Raw genomic sequence first — 12,674 nt, 5'->3', positions numbered from 1 at the left:
TCATAACTACAGCTAGCAACTACAGATAGCAAGTAACAGTAACCATACACAAGGAAGATGATGTGTTCATGAAAAATATAACTTTATTTCAATTGTGTGAAACAACAATAAAGACAAACATACTCTTGGTAAATATTGTGCAAGACTTCTCTGTCTCTAGTTGTCAAAATTAACATTGCAGTGGCCTCTTTATGGCTTTAGGTTAGGCAGACAACAAATGCTGAAATAAAATGTGACCACCACAGAGTCACAGAAATATACACACACTCATGCTAAAGAAAGGACAAATTGCACCATATATGTTTGAAGGATCCATTGTTCCCCTAAAATAGAATACTGATAATGAAATCCTACACGCATTTAATCAGATATAAGCCCCATTGAATTCAAAGAGGCTTCCTCCCAGATAAGTGTTTATTGGACTGCGTTTTAATTCCATCAGGCAAAGCAAGAGACAAAGATGCAGCCTCTCTTCCTCAATCGTCCCTCCTCCCACAAGAGAGCAGGGAGATATATACATTCTTGATTACGTTGCTGAAGAAAGAAAGTGAAAGAGTTTCTTCTTTTAGGCAATGTAATGTCCATTGTCTGAAGCCCCTCCACCTTGCTACTTCATCTGGAATTGGGAAAGAACCAAAATTAATGTTGTAATGGGAGAAAAAATTGTCATACAACTGACCACTTCCACGCAACCTGTTGTCCTATTCACTGCTGCCATTTAGTGAGTAAGGAAGGTTTCTTTCAACAGTATTAGAATCCCTAAATAGATGATGGTTTGAAGTTCCAGCAAAACTGGAACTGATGTGAGTCTATATCATTCACAATTAGAGGGCTGGAATTGCAGAGGATCTACACAAGATGGCTGAAGAAGAACATCCACGCAGTGAAGGGAAGTTCCCTCATTCTTTAATCTGCATCTTTGAAAAACATTCCATAATTTACATAGTTTATGAATACAATGGTTTGTAAAGTGTCTGTTCTAGGACCTTGGCCTGGGCCAGCCCCAGGAAGACCACTGGCATTCTATGTATCTTCTTGGGTCCTTTCATTTCTCAGTTCTCCTCCCTGCTACACTGGGTGTTGGTCCTCAGTTTACAAAGCACGATCAAAGACGTTTTGCTTCAGTAGCTTACCTTTCTGTCCCATATCTTACCTTGATGACTGTCACAGTGACACTGTAGAAAAGGCTCACAAAGAAGAGGACAATGAAAGTGGTAAGGATCGAAAAGAGTTTTTTGAGTTCTTCATCAATGTCACTATCTATAATTCCATCTATATAAGCTTTGGACAATATATGGAGGTCAGCTTCTTCTGTTCAGAAAGAAGATTGAGTCTCAATGTAGCCATAGAATAAGACATGCAAGAGTAACACAAGGAGGGTGTGGATTGGGAAAGTGAGTCAGCAGCAATAGGAAAAGGAGTTGGAAAAGAGTCCTAGAAGCTTCCATTCAACATGAGCCTCATCTGGCTTTGAGAAAGACCTCCTCAAAAGGATTGTATAGATACCTTCCAACCTGCAAAAATCATGTATCATAATATAGAATCTTCAGTTATGGCCTGATACAATTTATCGTAGTAATGGGGGTAAATTAGTGGTGCAAAATGGAAGCCTCTAATGTGCTTGGAAGATCTTCCTTGCTGTCATCCAGCTAAACCAAGCATGTTTCTGTGTACTCATTTTTTATTGGTGTCTCCACTCTTTGTTTAACTTGTAAGAGAAAAATCATGACAACATGGATCAGCTTGTCTGTTAGCTGAGACAGACTGGAGACCACAACCTGTCTTATATTTAGCCTCAAATACGCAGTTATTGTGCATCATTATGTTAATACCAAAAGAACTCTGTTCTCAACAAATGCCTTGTGCAACATTGTTAGTGTGTTTCAGAATCAATGAGAGTGGACATAAGGAAAAAGTATCAACCAGCTTTCTAAGGGCGCAATCTTATGGCTGCTGAACAGTGGCTAGATGGCCAAAGGACTGGTTGGTTTCTGGGAACCAAGCCCATGTTCCGAGGCCAGTTCCAGGAAGACCGCCTCCCTGCCTCCTCCCCCACCGCCTCATAGGTGGTACAGATTGTCTGTGGCTCAATGCTCATAAGGGCATTGCAGAGTGGGGCAAAAGGGGGCATTCCTGGGGGTGGGGAGTGGGGAGTGCAGAAGCACTGATACAATGTTTCCTATATGTCATCCAGCCTCCCCACCCGTTCTCTGATGTCCTATGGCTAGACAGCTGAAATCAGCTATCTGGCCGCAAATGTAGGATGGCTGGAGCACAGAGGATTGTAGGATTGTACCCTAAAACAGCTATTCTCCATCCCAGAAGCAGGGATAGAACATTATAGTGTAAGGACCCGTGTGATGTGTATGTGAAAAGAACTGACGTGGGAGAGAAAGTGCTGAAAGAAAAAGCCATGAGACAAAAGGCCAGGGATGGAGAAAAAAGCAAAGCGTAATGGTATAGATGAAATCCAGAAGTGCAAACTCCTACACTTCAACCAAGAACATCTCATGCTGTTTTAGCATTCTTTAAAAATTCCACATAATACATGACAAGATGCTGTGGGTGGAATTTTCGAAGAAGATTTATTTCTCATAGTATTCAAATGGCAGCTGGGTGTCTCATTCCAAGCTAGGGCATTGGAACATTAATATTAACTCCCATATTAACATTTCTCACAGGAAGCCAGAAGTTTCCTTTGTTTTGAAAAACACACTTCATTGAAAACTATTTGTTTTCTTCAAAAAGATGTGCACAGTTAATGCTTTAACATTTGAGGCACATCTTTCTTTGATATCCCACATCACCCCCCAAATTTCCACTGAAGAATCAACAATAAAGCAGGAGGAGACACAACAAGGGAAACAGATGCTAGTGGAGGTAGAAGGAGTAGATGGGGGATGCACCACAGAAGTTGTGATGATAGTAGCAAGTGATGGCAATATCGGAGAGCACTAAGGAGACATTGACAATGGTTGGTTTACCCGTGTTCTTGTCTATGGTCTTCTGAGTTGTGTTGAAGGGCAACGCCTCATGTCCCACCAGGCAACTGTATGTGTTGCCAGAGCTCCAGTCCTCTTGACTGATGGCCAACTTACTGTAGGCAAAGTACCGCTCAGGTGTCTTAGACTCCAGTGTGGAGTTACTGGTGATGTACTCTGCAGGGTTCACTGGTTGGTCATTGTGGAGCCATTGCACAAAGACGTCATTAGGGTAGAAACCTTTCACCAGGCAAGTGAGGGTAGCCATTTCCCTCAAAGCCAGTTCTTCCAGTGAAGGGGGAAACAGGTAGACAGATGGCGGGGAATGGGAGCTACCTGGATGGTGAAAAAATGGGGAAATAGAAAATACCAAATGTATATTCCTTACCATGTTTAACTGTGATCTTTTTGTTTCATGGGACCTTACATAAGTTTTGACCTCTTGGACATGTAGAGTAGCATGTTTTGAGAGAGGTGGAAGGACTGCATAACAGAATGGAAGTCTTTGAGTAGGTGAATGGCACAAATTCATATTGGTGAGACATCAACATTGACCAGATCAAAGACAGAATTTCAGTGCAGCAGTATTCTACCAATTAAATGGCCCTAGTAGTTTTTATTGAACATTATGGTGGTATTGTTATCCCCCAGGAAGAGAAGACAGGGCACCCACAGCTTCACCTGCTAATCTTTGTGTGTGTATGCACGCGCACACACACACACACACACACATGCAAGTAAGTATGTGTGTGTGAGAGAGACTTGCTTACAGAGTCCATTCCATTTAGTATAGGTGGATACATTCAGCTTTTCATTGCCGAGATGGGCTGTGGGTAGGGATGTGCGGATTCCCCACCATCTGTTCCGGTGGGGAATCCGTGTGTGGGGGGGATGCGATCCGTTCCTCCCCCTGGAACCCTCTGGAGTGGATCCACTTCACAAGGATTCTGGGGGGGGGGGGAGACTGGCTTGGGGGCTGCTTACTTGCCACCTGCCAGCCAGAGCCGTTTGCCTCCTCCCTGCCGTTTGCTTAAAAAAAAAGGTGATCGGCAGGATGTGCCCATAGACTTATACGCAAAATAGAGATGTGACTCTTGCATATACCTATGGACACATAGACTTATGCGCAAGATTAATGGCTCTATTTGCGTACAAGTCTATGGGCACATCCTGCCGATCACCATTTTTTTAAAAAAAAGAAATGGCGATCGGCAGGGAGGAGGCGAACGGCTCTGGCCGGCAAGAAGCAGCCGAGTGCCATTCTGCCTCCAATCCTCCTGGAGTGGAGGTAAGTGGTGGATTCCTGAATGAATTGTAAGTGAATGCTGGGCTGCATTTGGCTTAATGGGTCATGTTACACAGGCCTGCAGTAGGAGCAAATGAAGCCCCACAGCTAGGGATCTTGGAGAAATCCACAGCATTCACTTACAGTGGCTCATCAGGGTCTCAATTAATTCTATACTGCCTGTGAAAGACTATCAATCACAAGGAAAGTCATTGACAAGGGAAGTCATCATGTGGCATCACCTTGGTGGGACACAAAACTAATGCAGGCTTGTCCTAGAAGAACATGAGGTTACAGTATTAGCAGAAGACAGTGGGTTGAAAAGAAAATGCTTGTGGACCAGTCTTCCAGCCTCTTATTTGTGGGCTCATACAACTACTCAGTGGTGATAGTTTGCTTGTTTTGCATATAGGATAGAAAGCTGATGTAAAAATCCTTTGAAGACCAGTGGTTGGCCTTGATCATGTCAGAGTTTATCAGATTGGTCTGCTCAAAGAATCATAATGGAACAAGTTCTAAACCAAGTAGTGCTGCGCTGAACCCTGTTCCCTATTTTTGGGAACTTTTTCTCTCGCTGCCAAAAAGTAGGGATGGCGGAGAATTCCGCCATGGATCTCGGTGAGGCCAAATGCCAGTGCATTCGGCCCCCCGAAATCCATGGCGGAACGAAGCCCCCGCCCCCTCAACCCACCGAAGGCGCGCGAGACAGAGCACTTACCTGCCGCCCTGCGGCCACCATTCACTTCCTCATCATAGCTGTGATAGGCTACGTAAACACTAATGCAGGGATGCCTTTTGCATCCCTGCAGAGGCCATGATAGGCTACGTAAGTATTTATGTAGCCTATCACGGCAAGCAAAAACAAACAAACAATGTGTATGCAAATGGTGGCGGCTATGGCGGCCGCCATTTGCGTTCCCTATTTTTCGCCGTTTTATCCTAAGTAAATATTTATGTAGGCTATTATGGGGAAAAAAAGGGGGACGCAAATAGTGTAGTGGGTGCTATTTGTGTTCCCTCTTCCCCCCCACCATAATAGCCTACGTAAATATTTACGTAAGATAAAACGGCCAAAAATAGGTAACGCAAATGGCGGCCACCGCAGCCGCCGCCATTTGCGTACGCTGTTTTTTTTTTTTGGCCTGCCATGATAGGCTATGTAAATACTTACATAGCCTATCACGGCAACCTGGCTGGATGCAAATGGTGGCCGCTACGGCGGCCGCTGTTTGAGTCCACAGCAGCCCGTCCGCAGCTGGAACTCTGGCTGTGGACAGCCCTGGCTGGCTGCTCCGCGGAGCTGGCCAGGCAGGATTCTGGGGGGGAGGACCGGATAGCCTCCCCCCTGTCAAGGATTCTGGGGGGAGGGATGGAGCGCCTCCCCCCCCACTGCGAATCACATCCGCGAAAAGGTAAGTGACTTTCGTACATCCCTACCAAAAAGGCATTGTTTTTTCTGCCTCTTTTGCAGGGATGGGGATAATTTCAGATAATTTTCTCAGATGGCGGTGTGGGCAGGATTTCTACATACCTTTTTTTAAAGTGTTGGCAATTCTTGACGGGTCTTCTTTTTTTCTTTCTTTCTTTTTAAACACCCCTGCACTTCTGGAGCTGAGGCCTCTTCTCCAGCCAGGAGTTCCTCCTGAATGCTTACTGGAGAGGGCAAGGTCACATGGTCTCCTGGGAGTTCAGAAAGAACTGCCAGGCTGGAGAAGAGGCCTGGGCTCCTGCAAGTGCAGGGGGTATTTTTTTGTTTAAATAAAAAACAATAGAAAGAAGACCCCTCAAGAATTGCCTACATTTAAAAAGGTATGTGGAAACCCTGTCCCCCTCTCCAAGAGAAAATTCCCTGAAATTCTCACCCCTCCCAGTCTCTTTCTCCAGATTCCCCCCCCCCCCCCCGAAATGCCAAAAATGGAAGAGTTGAATGTTTTGGCACAGCACTAGTAATAAATAAGAACAAAAGAGGAGCTATTGCACTCATGCCTTTCTTGTGGTCTTCCCATTGTCATCTGGTTGGCCACTCTGAGAACACAATGCTAAACTAGATAAGACTTTGGTCTAATCCAGACGGGATCTTCCTGTGTTCTTAGGTGTTCATTAGGATACCATAATGAGAGTTCATTTGTTCTAGCAGGTATAGAAGTGAGGATTTTTCTGGTTGTTGTGAATGAGGTTATGAATACCCCCAACTCTCAACTAAATGCTTTCGATCAGGTGGTGTAAACATTCTGAGGGCAGGTTAGAATAATTCTGAATACTCTGGAGCCTGCCAGCCACACACCGAGTCCTGCTGAAAAAACATAACAGCAATGCTTCATCTATTTATGGGATGATGTTAACAGGGACCTACCAGTAGACCTTTTAAGACCTTTTTCCACTGGTTCAGGAAGTAAGCCTGGAAAAGCAACTTTGCAACTGAAGGCTTCACCACTGTTCCACTCGGTTGCATGCACAGTGGCTGTGGCATCAATATATTGCAGCTCATTTTCCTGATCTTTGGGCTGCCCCAGTTCAGTCTTCAGTGGTTTGTTCTCAGATCCCTGTGTCCAGGTGACATTTAGTAGATTAATATCCTGATCAGAAGGTATGTTGGAGATTCTACAGGTCAACTTGGCTGAGCTGGTCTGGTAAATATCAGCAAAGGATGGTGGGATGGTTTCCACACGGACATCTGGGCACCAACTTCTTGAGGAATTCCTGTGGAATTCTCTACTTCCTGAGGAATAACAAGAGAGAAGTGAGAACAATGTTCAGTTTCATGATAAATAAAAACCAACACACATTGGGAGATGCTATCCTGTTATTGTATATTGTGTATCTGTTTCAAACATCCAGCATTCTTAAAAGCCTCTTTCCTTATGGCAATCATGAGCTCCAAAATTAACTGAAAATCTGATTTTGGGAAACAGTGTGTAGATGTTATGTTCAGGTTCATTATTTATGTCTGGATAAGTTCTTTTTTTTTTTTAGATAGTTACTCATTTTTGTTCATATGTATGAAATGGACATATGAAACTGGCAGAGACTGGAGCTGTCAGGCATTCATTTACTGTGTTGTTGTTGTTGTTCAGTCGTTCAGTCGTGTCCGACTCTTCGTGACCCCATGGACCATAGCACGCCAGGCCTTCCTGTCCTGCGCTCTCTCCCGGAGTGTGCTCAAGTCCATATTCATTGCATCAGTGATGCTATCTAGCCATCTCATCCTCTGCCGTCCCCTTCTCCTTTTGCCTTCAATACAGAGGGGTATATCTTGAGATATGCCCCTGTCCTGCTAATTTGCATCTTAAAGATGCAAGCAGGGCAAAAATAATTGCAGCCAGAAGAAAATCTTCACAAATCTGAAATTTGCCAAATGAACGTACAAAATCTGCTTTTCACTTTGAGGGATTTTTAAAAAGAACTTGCTGATTAACTTTATGGTAACAGTTTTAAGTCTCAGTTTGCCATATTATTTCTACAAAAAGAAACCCCTAACCAAGAGCATCCCCAGGAAGAGACATCTCCTTTCCCTCTCATTGCAGTGTCTATTACACCAAGGGTGGGTAGAAGGTAGCTCTCCAGATGTTTTGGACTTCAACCTCCAGATGCCCCTGCCACATGGCCGATGGTCAGGAATGCTGGGAGTTGGAGTCCAAAACATTGAGAGATCGACTTTGAGATTTTTCCTTTTTGTAAAATCCCAAATTACAAAATATCAGTTTGTGGAAATATTAAGAACTACAGGGAAATTTCAGTTAGGAGGGTTTGCTTCATCTTCCTTTGTTCCTTTTGTCTCTAAAAATAATGTCAGAATTTGCTTAGCAGAAAGTGGGGTGGCTGTGGATACCATAATACGAATGAGTTGAGGGTTGAAGCTAAGGTTGGGACCCCCTCAGAAGCATCTTAGCCTTTGTTGAAGGGTAAAATTGCTGCATTATGTGCCTTCAGACCATGCTCCATAATCTCTTTAGGTGTGAGCATTTAGTTTTTTAGAGGAATTTCATGTATTGTTGAGCCTTAACTTCAGCCAAATAATTGCCTGATACAATTTTTTGCAGTAATCGGGATAAAAGAGTGGGGTAAAACAGAGGTGGGCAGGAAGTTGATCTCTCAATGTTTTGGACTCCAAGTCCCAGCATTCCTGACCATTGGCCATGTGGCAGGGGCATCTGGAGGTTGAAGTTCAAAACATCTGGAGAGCTACCTTCTATCCACCCTTGGTGTAATACACACTGCAATGAGGGGGGAAAGGAGATGCCTCTTCCTGGGGATGCTCTTGCATAGGGGTTTCTTTTACATGTCACTCTTGGGTTTCATTTGGAATTTTCCATGAAGTGGGTTTCCATAGTTTGAATGTTTATCTTCTGCAAATATTCAGGTGGGCATTTGGGGTGGGTTAGGGTTTTTAGAGCAGTGTTGTTTTGTTACATTTTGTTGTTGTTATTGTTCAGTTGATTATGTAAATTTTTTATTAGTATTGTATGCCACCTAGAGTGGCTGGGTAGCTGGCCAGATGGGTGGCAAATAAATAAATAAATAAATAAATAAGCAAAGGGTCCTATAATAATATCTCTGTTACTATCATAATTGTAGGGGCTTTTGAGGCATTTAAACCCGCAACTTCCTGCTCTTTCTTCTTTCGGGTTGTCTGTGGGTTCTCTACACGTCCACTTTTTCCTATATGGATACACACCGCAGTGTAACCTTACACTGGTGGGTGATGTAGCTCCTCCCTCCACCCTTTTCTTGCCCCTTTCGTTCCCTTTCTAGCTATGAACCTGTGTGCTCTTATGCAAATGCAGAGCTTCAATCTCCCTCACTCAACGCTTCTCCAACACATAGCAGGATAAAGTGCACTACAGCAACTACACTGGTGCATGGAGGAGGTCTCATTTCGCAATAACACCCCCCCCCCGCACTGCATTTTCCCCATTCAGAACCCCCCCCCCCAAAACCAAACAGGGGGAGTGAGTGGAAAGCATGGGAAAATCACTCAAGTATGATGACGACGACGTCTAAAGCACCTGTAAACTACCACAAACGAAGAATGACAAACACACAATAAAACCCTCATGTAGAAAAGCCCTAGGTGAGTTAGGATGAGGAAGCAGTTTTCTCAAAGCCACCACTGAGCATGCATGGGGCTCCGGAGAATTCAATGTATGGTCTGCTGTACTTAAAGACAGCACTCTGTCCATTACATTGTATTGGTGTGTGTGTGTGATCACACCGATCTTTCCTTTTGTAGATTCCCTTTGGATTATATTCCTGGTTATAAACATGTGTAATCTAAACTTTGGTTGACCACAAGCGGAGAGAAGATATAGTGTATTAAGATACTTGCAGAACAAAGTACTCCAGGCACAGTATCTTGAGCAAGTCAGTCAATCCACAGACTACAGGAGAAGAGAATGCCCAAACCAAGGTCACTAACCAACCTAACAAGACTTCCAAATGTGAAAGGAGTTGAGCATGAGTAGAATGCATTCACTGAGTCCTCCCAATGTGGTATTAGGGTCCAGCACAACAGCACTCAGTATTGAAGTCATTTATGAGCTATCCAGAATCCCTAAACTTTGCTCCAGGATGGGGGCAAAGGTGGGCTCCTGGGCTATCTCCATTGCTTTGCTCTATACTGCATAGTCTGCCATTGCCGGGAAGAATTGGGAAAAAGTATGGACGGAAAAGAGAAAGAGTTGCACTCTGATGTTTGTTCCCTACGTAAACTAAATAAAGATGAATGGAATAACTGAAGACTTGCCTAACTCTGGCATTGTCAAGCACTCCTCTCTATAGGTGGAGAGCGAAGAAAGAATATATGGCGCATGGTCACTTATGCCTCCAAATAAGCACCTGTCTCCACCCTTGGCCTCCTTTCCCCAACAATGTTCCAGTTAGAGTTGAGGCAACTGCAGTGTATGGGTTCTTGGGCCTTTTCTGTAAATGTGGTGCAGTTGTCACCCTATGGTTTTGGGTATGGGGGAAAGATTCCCAGACAACGATCAGTCAGGGATGCTTCTGGTGTTGGGGTATTTAGTCTTAGGGCACAAGATCAGAGTTGCTGTCCTTTTTGGTTCCTTCCTTCTTTCCTTTGGTTTTGTGAGTCACTGATGCTCTTCATAAAGATGGTGGGAGATTTGATCTAGCAAAGGGAATGAGAGGGAATGTGTGTGTCTCCATGTGTGCATGTTAATTCTTTCCGGAGGTAAATTGCTTTTAATGAAAGTAAAATCAACCATCATCCTTTCACTTTGTAGTTATGGGTGAGATGATCCTTTCTGTTAATGAAGCTTAAGGTGCTTTCATCATCATGAGCCTTGCTGATGTACAAATGATTTCTGGATTTTTCTTAACGCTATATTTCTCAAGTTATACATTTATTACTTAATATCTGTGTGCTGAGAATCTTTGTTGCTGGATATGTCCCTGAGTGTTTGCAAGAAAACCTCAAAAACATTGTCCTTTGACAAACAGAAGTCTAATCTGATGGCATCAACAGAGCTATTATATAGGACATTTGCTACTTGACAAATGTGTAGTGGTGAACCCAAATGGAAGCATCTGGCATGTTCGGAAGAATGGCCTTGCTATTGTCCAACTAAACCAGGAATGTCTGTGTGTACTTTTGTTTTATTGGTGTCTCCAGTCTTTGCTTAACTTGTAAGAGAAAAATCAAGGCCAAGATGGATCAGCTTGTCCAGAGATAACCTGTGTGTTAGCTGAGACAAACCAAATACCACAACTTGTCACGCATGATATACATAGACTCAAATTCGCATTCATATGTGCATCATTGTGTTAATACCAAAAGAACTCTACTCTCACCAAATGTCTTGTACAAATGAACTGTGGGTACAGATACTGTAGTTCCTAGTAAACACCCAATGAATGTGACCTCTCCTTGATAACACAATAATTTTAAAAAGAAGTGGACAAGGTCTTTCATATTCCCAGTCCCTGCATGTACATAGTGTCTTCCTTAGCTTCTTAAGATGCAGTGGGGAGTTTGATTTGAGAAAATCCTTGAATAGGATTGAATTAGACAATGCTATTGGGATTAGAGACCTATGAAATGGTATCACCTAGCTTTCTAAAACAGCTCTTCTCCATCCCAGATGTTAGAAAAGAATAATATAATGTAAGGACCAGTGTGGTGTGTATGTGAAAAGATTCGAAGTGGGAGAGAAAGTGCTGAAAGAAAGAGCCATGAGACAAAAGGCCAAGGATGGGGGAAAAAAAAAAAAAGTATAGATGCAATACAGAAGTCAGTATTTGCAGTGCAAATTCTTACACTTCAAGTCTAGGGCATGTTGTGCTTTTATCATCCATTGGAAGTTCCAGATAATACTTAACAAGATGCTATGGGTGGAATTTTCAAAGAAGCTTTATTTCCCATAGCATTCAAATGGAAGTTGGGCATCTCGTTCCAAGCTTGGGCACTGGGATATTAATATTAACTCTCCTATCAACATTGCTCACAGCAAGCCAGAAGTTGTCATTGTTTTGAAAAACACACTTTATTGCAAACTGTTTGTTTTCTTCAAAAAGATGCACCCTGTTAATGTTTTGACATTTAAGACACATCTTTCTTAGTTATCCACCATCACTGCCCACCCACTTTCCACTGAAGAATCAACAAAGCAGGAGGAGAGACAACAAGGGAAACAGATGCTAGTGGAGGTAGAGAAGGCAGAGGCTGCATCAGAGAAGTTACGGTCATGGTTAGTAGCAAGTTTGGCTGGTATCGGAGAGCATTAAGGAGACGTTGACAACGGTTGGTTTACCCATGTTCTTGTCTATGGTCTTCTGAGTTGTGTTGAAGGGCAATGCCTCATGTCCCACCAGGCAAGTGTACATGTTGCCAGAGCTCCAGTCCTCCTGACTGATGGTCAACATACTGTAGGCAAAGTACCGCTCAGGTATCTCAGGCTCCAGTGTGGGGTTGCTGGTGACGTACTCTGCAGGGTTTACTGGTTGATCATTGTGGAGCCATCGCACAAATACATCATTAGGGTAGAAACCTTTCACCAGGCAAGTGAGGGTGGCCATTTCCCTTAAAGCCAGTTCTTCCGACGAAGGGGGAAACAGGTAGACAGACGGTGGGGAACGGGAGCTACCTGGATGGTGAGAGAAAGGGGAAGTAGAAAATACTAAATGTGCATTCCTTACCATTTTTAACTGTGATCTTTTTGTTTCATGGGACCTCACTTAAATTTTGACCTCTTGGATATACAGAGTACCATGTTTTGAGAGAGCTGGGAAGGACACACTGCATAACAGAAAGGAAGACTTTCAGGAGGTGAATTGTGTAAGTACGGTTTGGTGAGACAGCAACACCGACCAAATCAGAGACAATTACATGGTTTGCATGGCTGGCCACACCCAGCGTGGCTTAAGCCACAGTAGGTTGCAGTGTGTGCCACCAT

At 43.5% G+C, this 12,674-nt stretch overlaps 1 protein-coding gene and 1 gene segment (V, D, J or C); both read right to left on the bottom strand.

The window, feature by feature from the left end:
• Positions 1–12,674, bottom strand: part of LOC146342978 (immunoglobulin gamma-1 heavy chain-like) — a 675,086-nt gene that overhangs the window by 110,683 nt on the left and 551,729 nt on the right.
• Positions 1–12,674, bottom strand: part of LOC146342984 (uncharacterized) — a 177,535-nt gene that overhangs the window by 33,795 nt on the left and 131,066 nt on the right. The window contains exons 5-10 of the mRNA XM_084807086.1: positions 11,977–12,365; positions 10,010–10,038; positions 8,828–8,925; positions 6,698–6,985; positions 2,907–3,317; positions 1,154–1,311 (exon numbers count right to left, since the gene is read on the bottom strand). Of these exons, the coding sequence (XP_084663212.1) occupies positions 1,154–1,311; positions 2,907–3,317; positions 6,698–6,985; positions 8,828–8,925; positions 10,010–10,038; positions 11,977–12,365 (1,373 nt within the window). The remainder of the gene's footprint in view (positions 1–1,153; positions 1,312–2,906; positions 3,318–6,697; positions 6,986–8,827; positions 8,926–10,009; positions 10,039–11,976; positions 12,366–12,674) is intronic.

This window comes from Heloderma suspectum, chromosome 6 (genome assembly GCF_057233095.1).
Source record: "Heloderma suspectum isolate Gila_16-S chromosome 6, 16-S_ref, whole genome shotgun sequence".
Classification (NCBI taxonomy): Eukaryota; Metazoa; Chordata; class Lepidosauria; order Squamata; family Helodermatidae; genus Heloderma; species Heloderma suspectum.
Note: the sequence above shows the minus strand (reverse complement) of the source record. Positions and strands in the feature narration are given on the sequence as shown.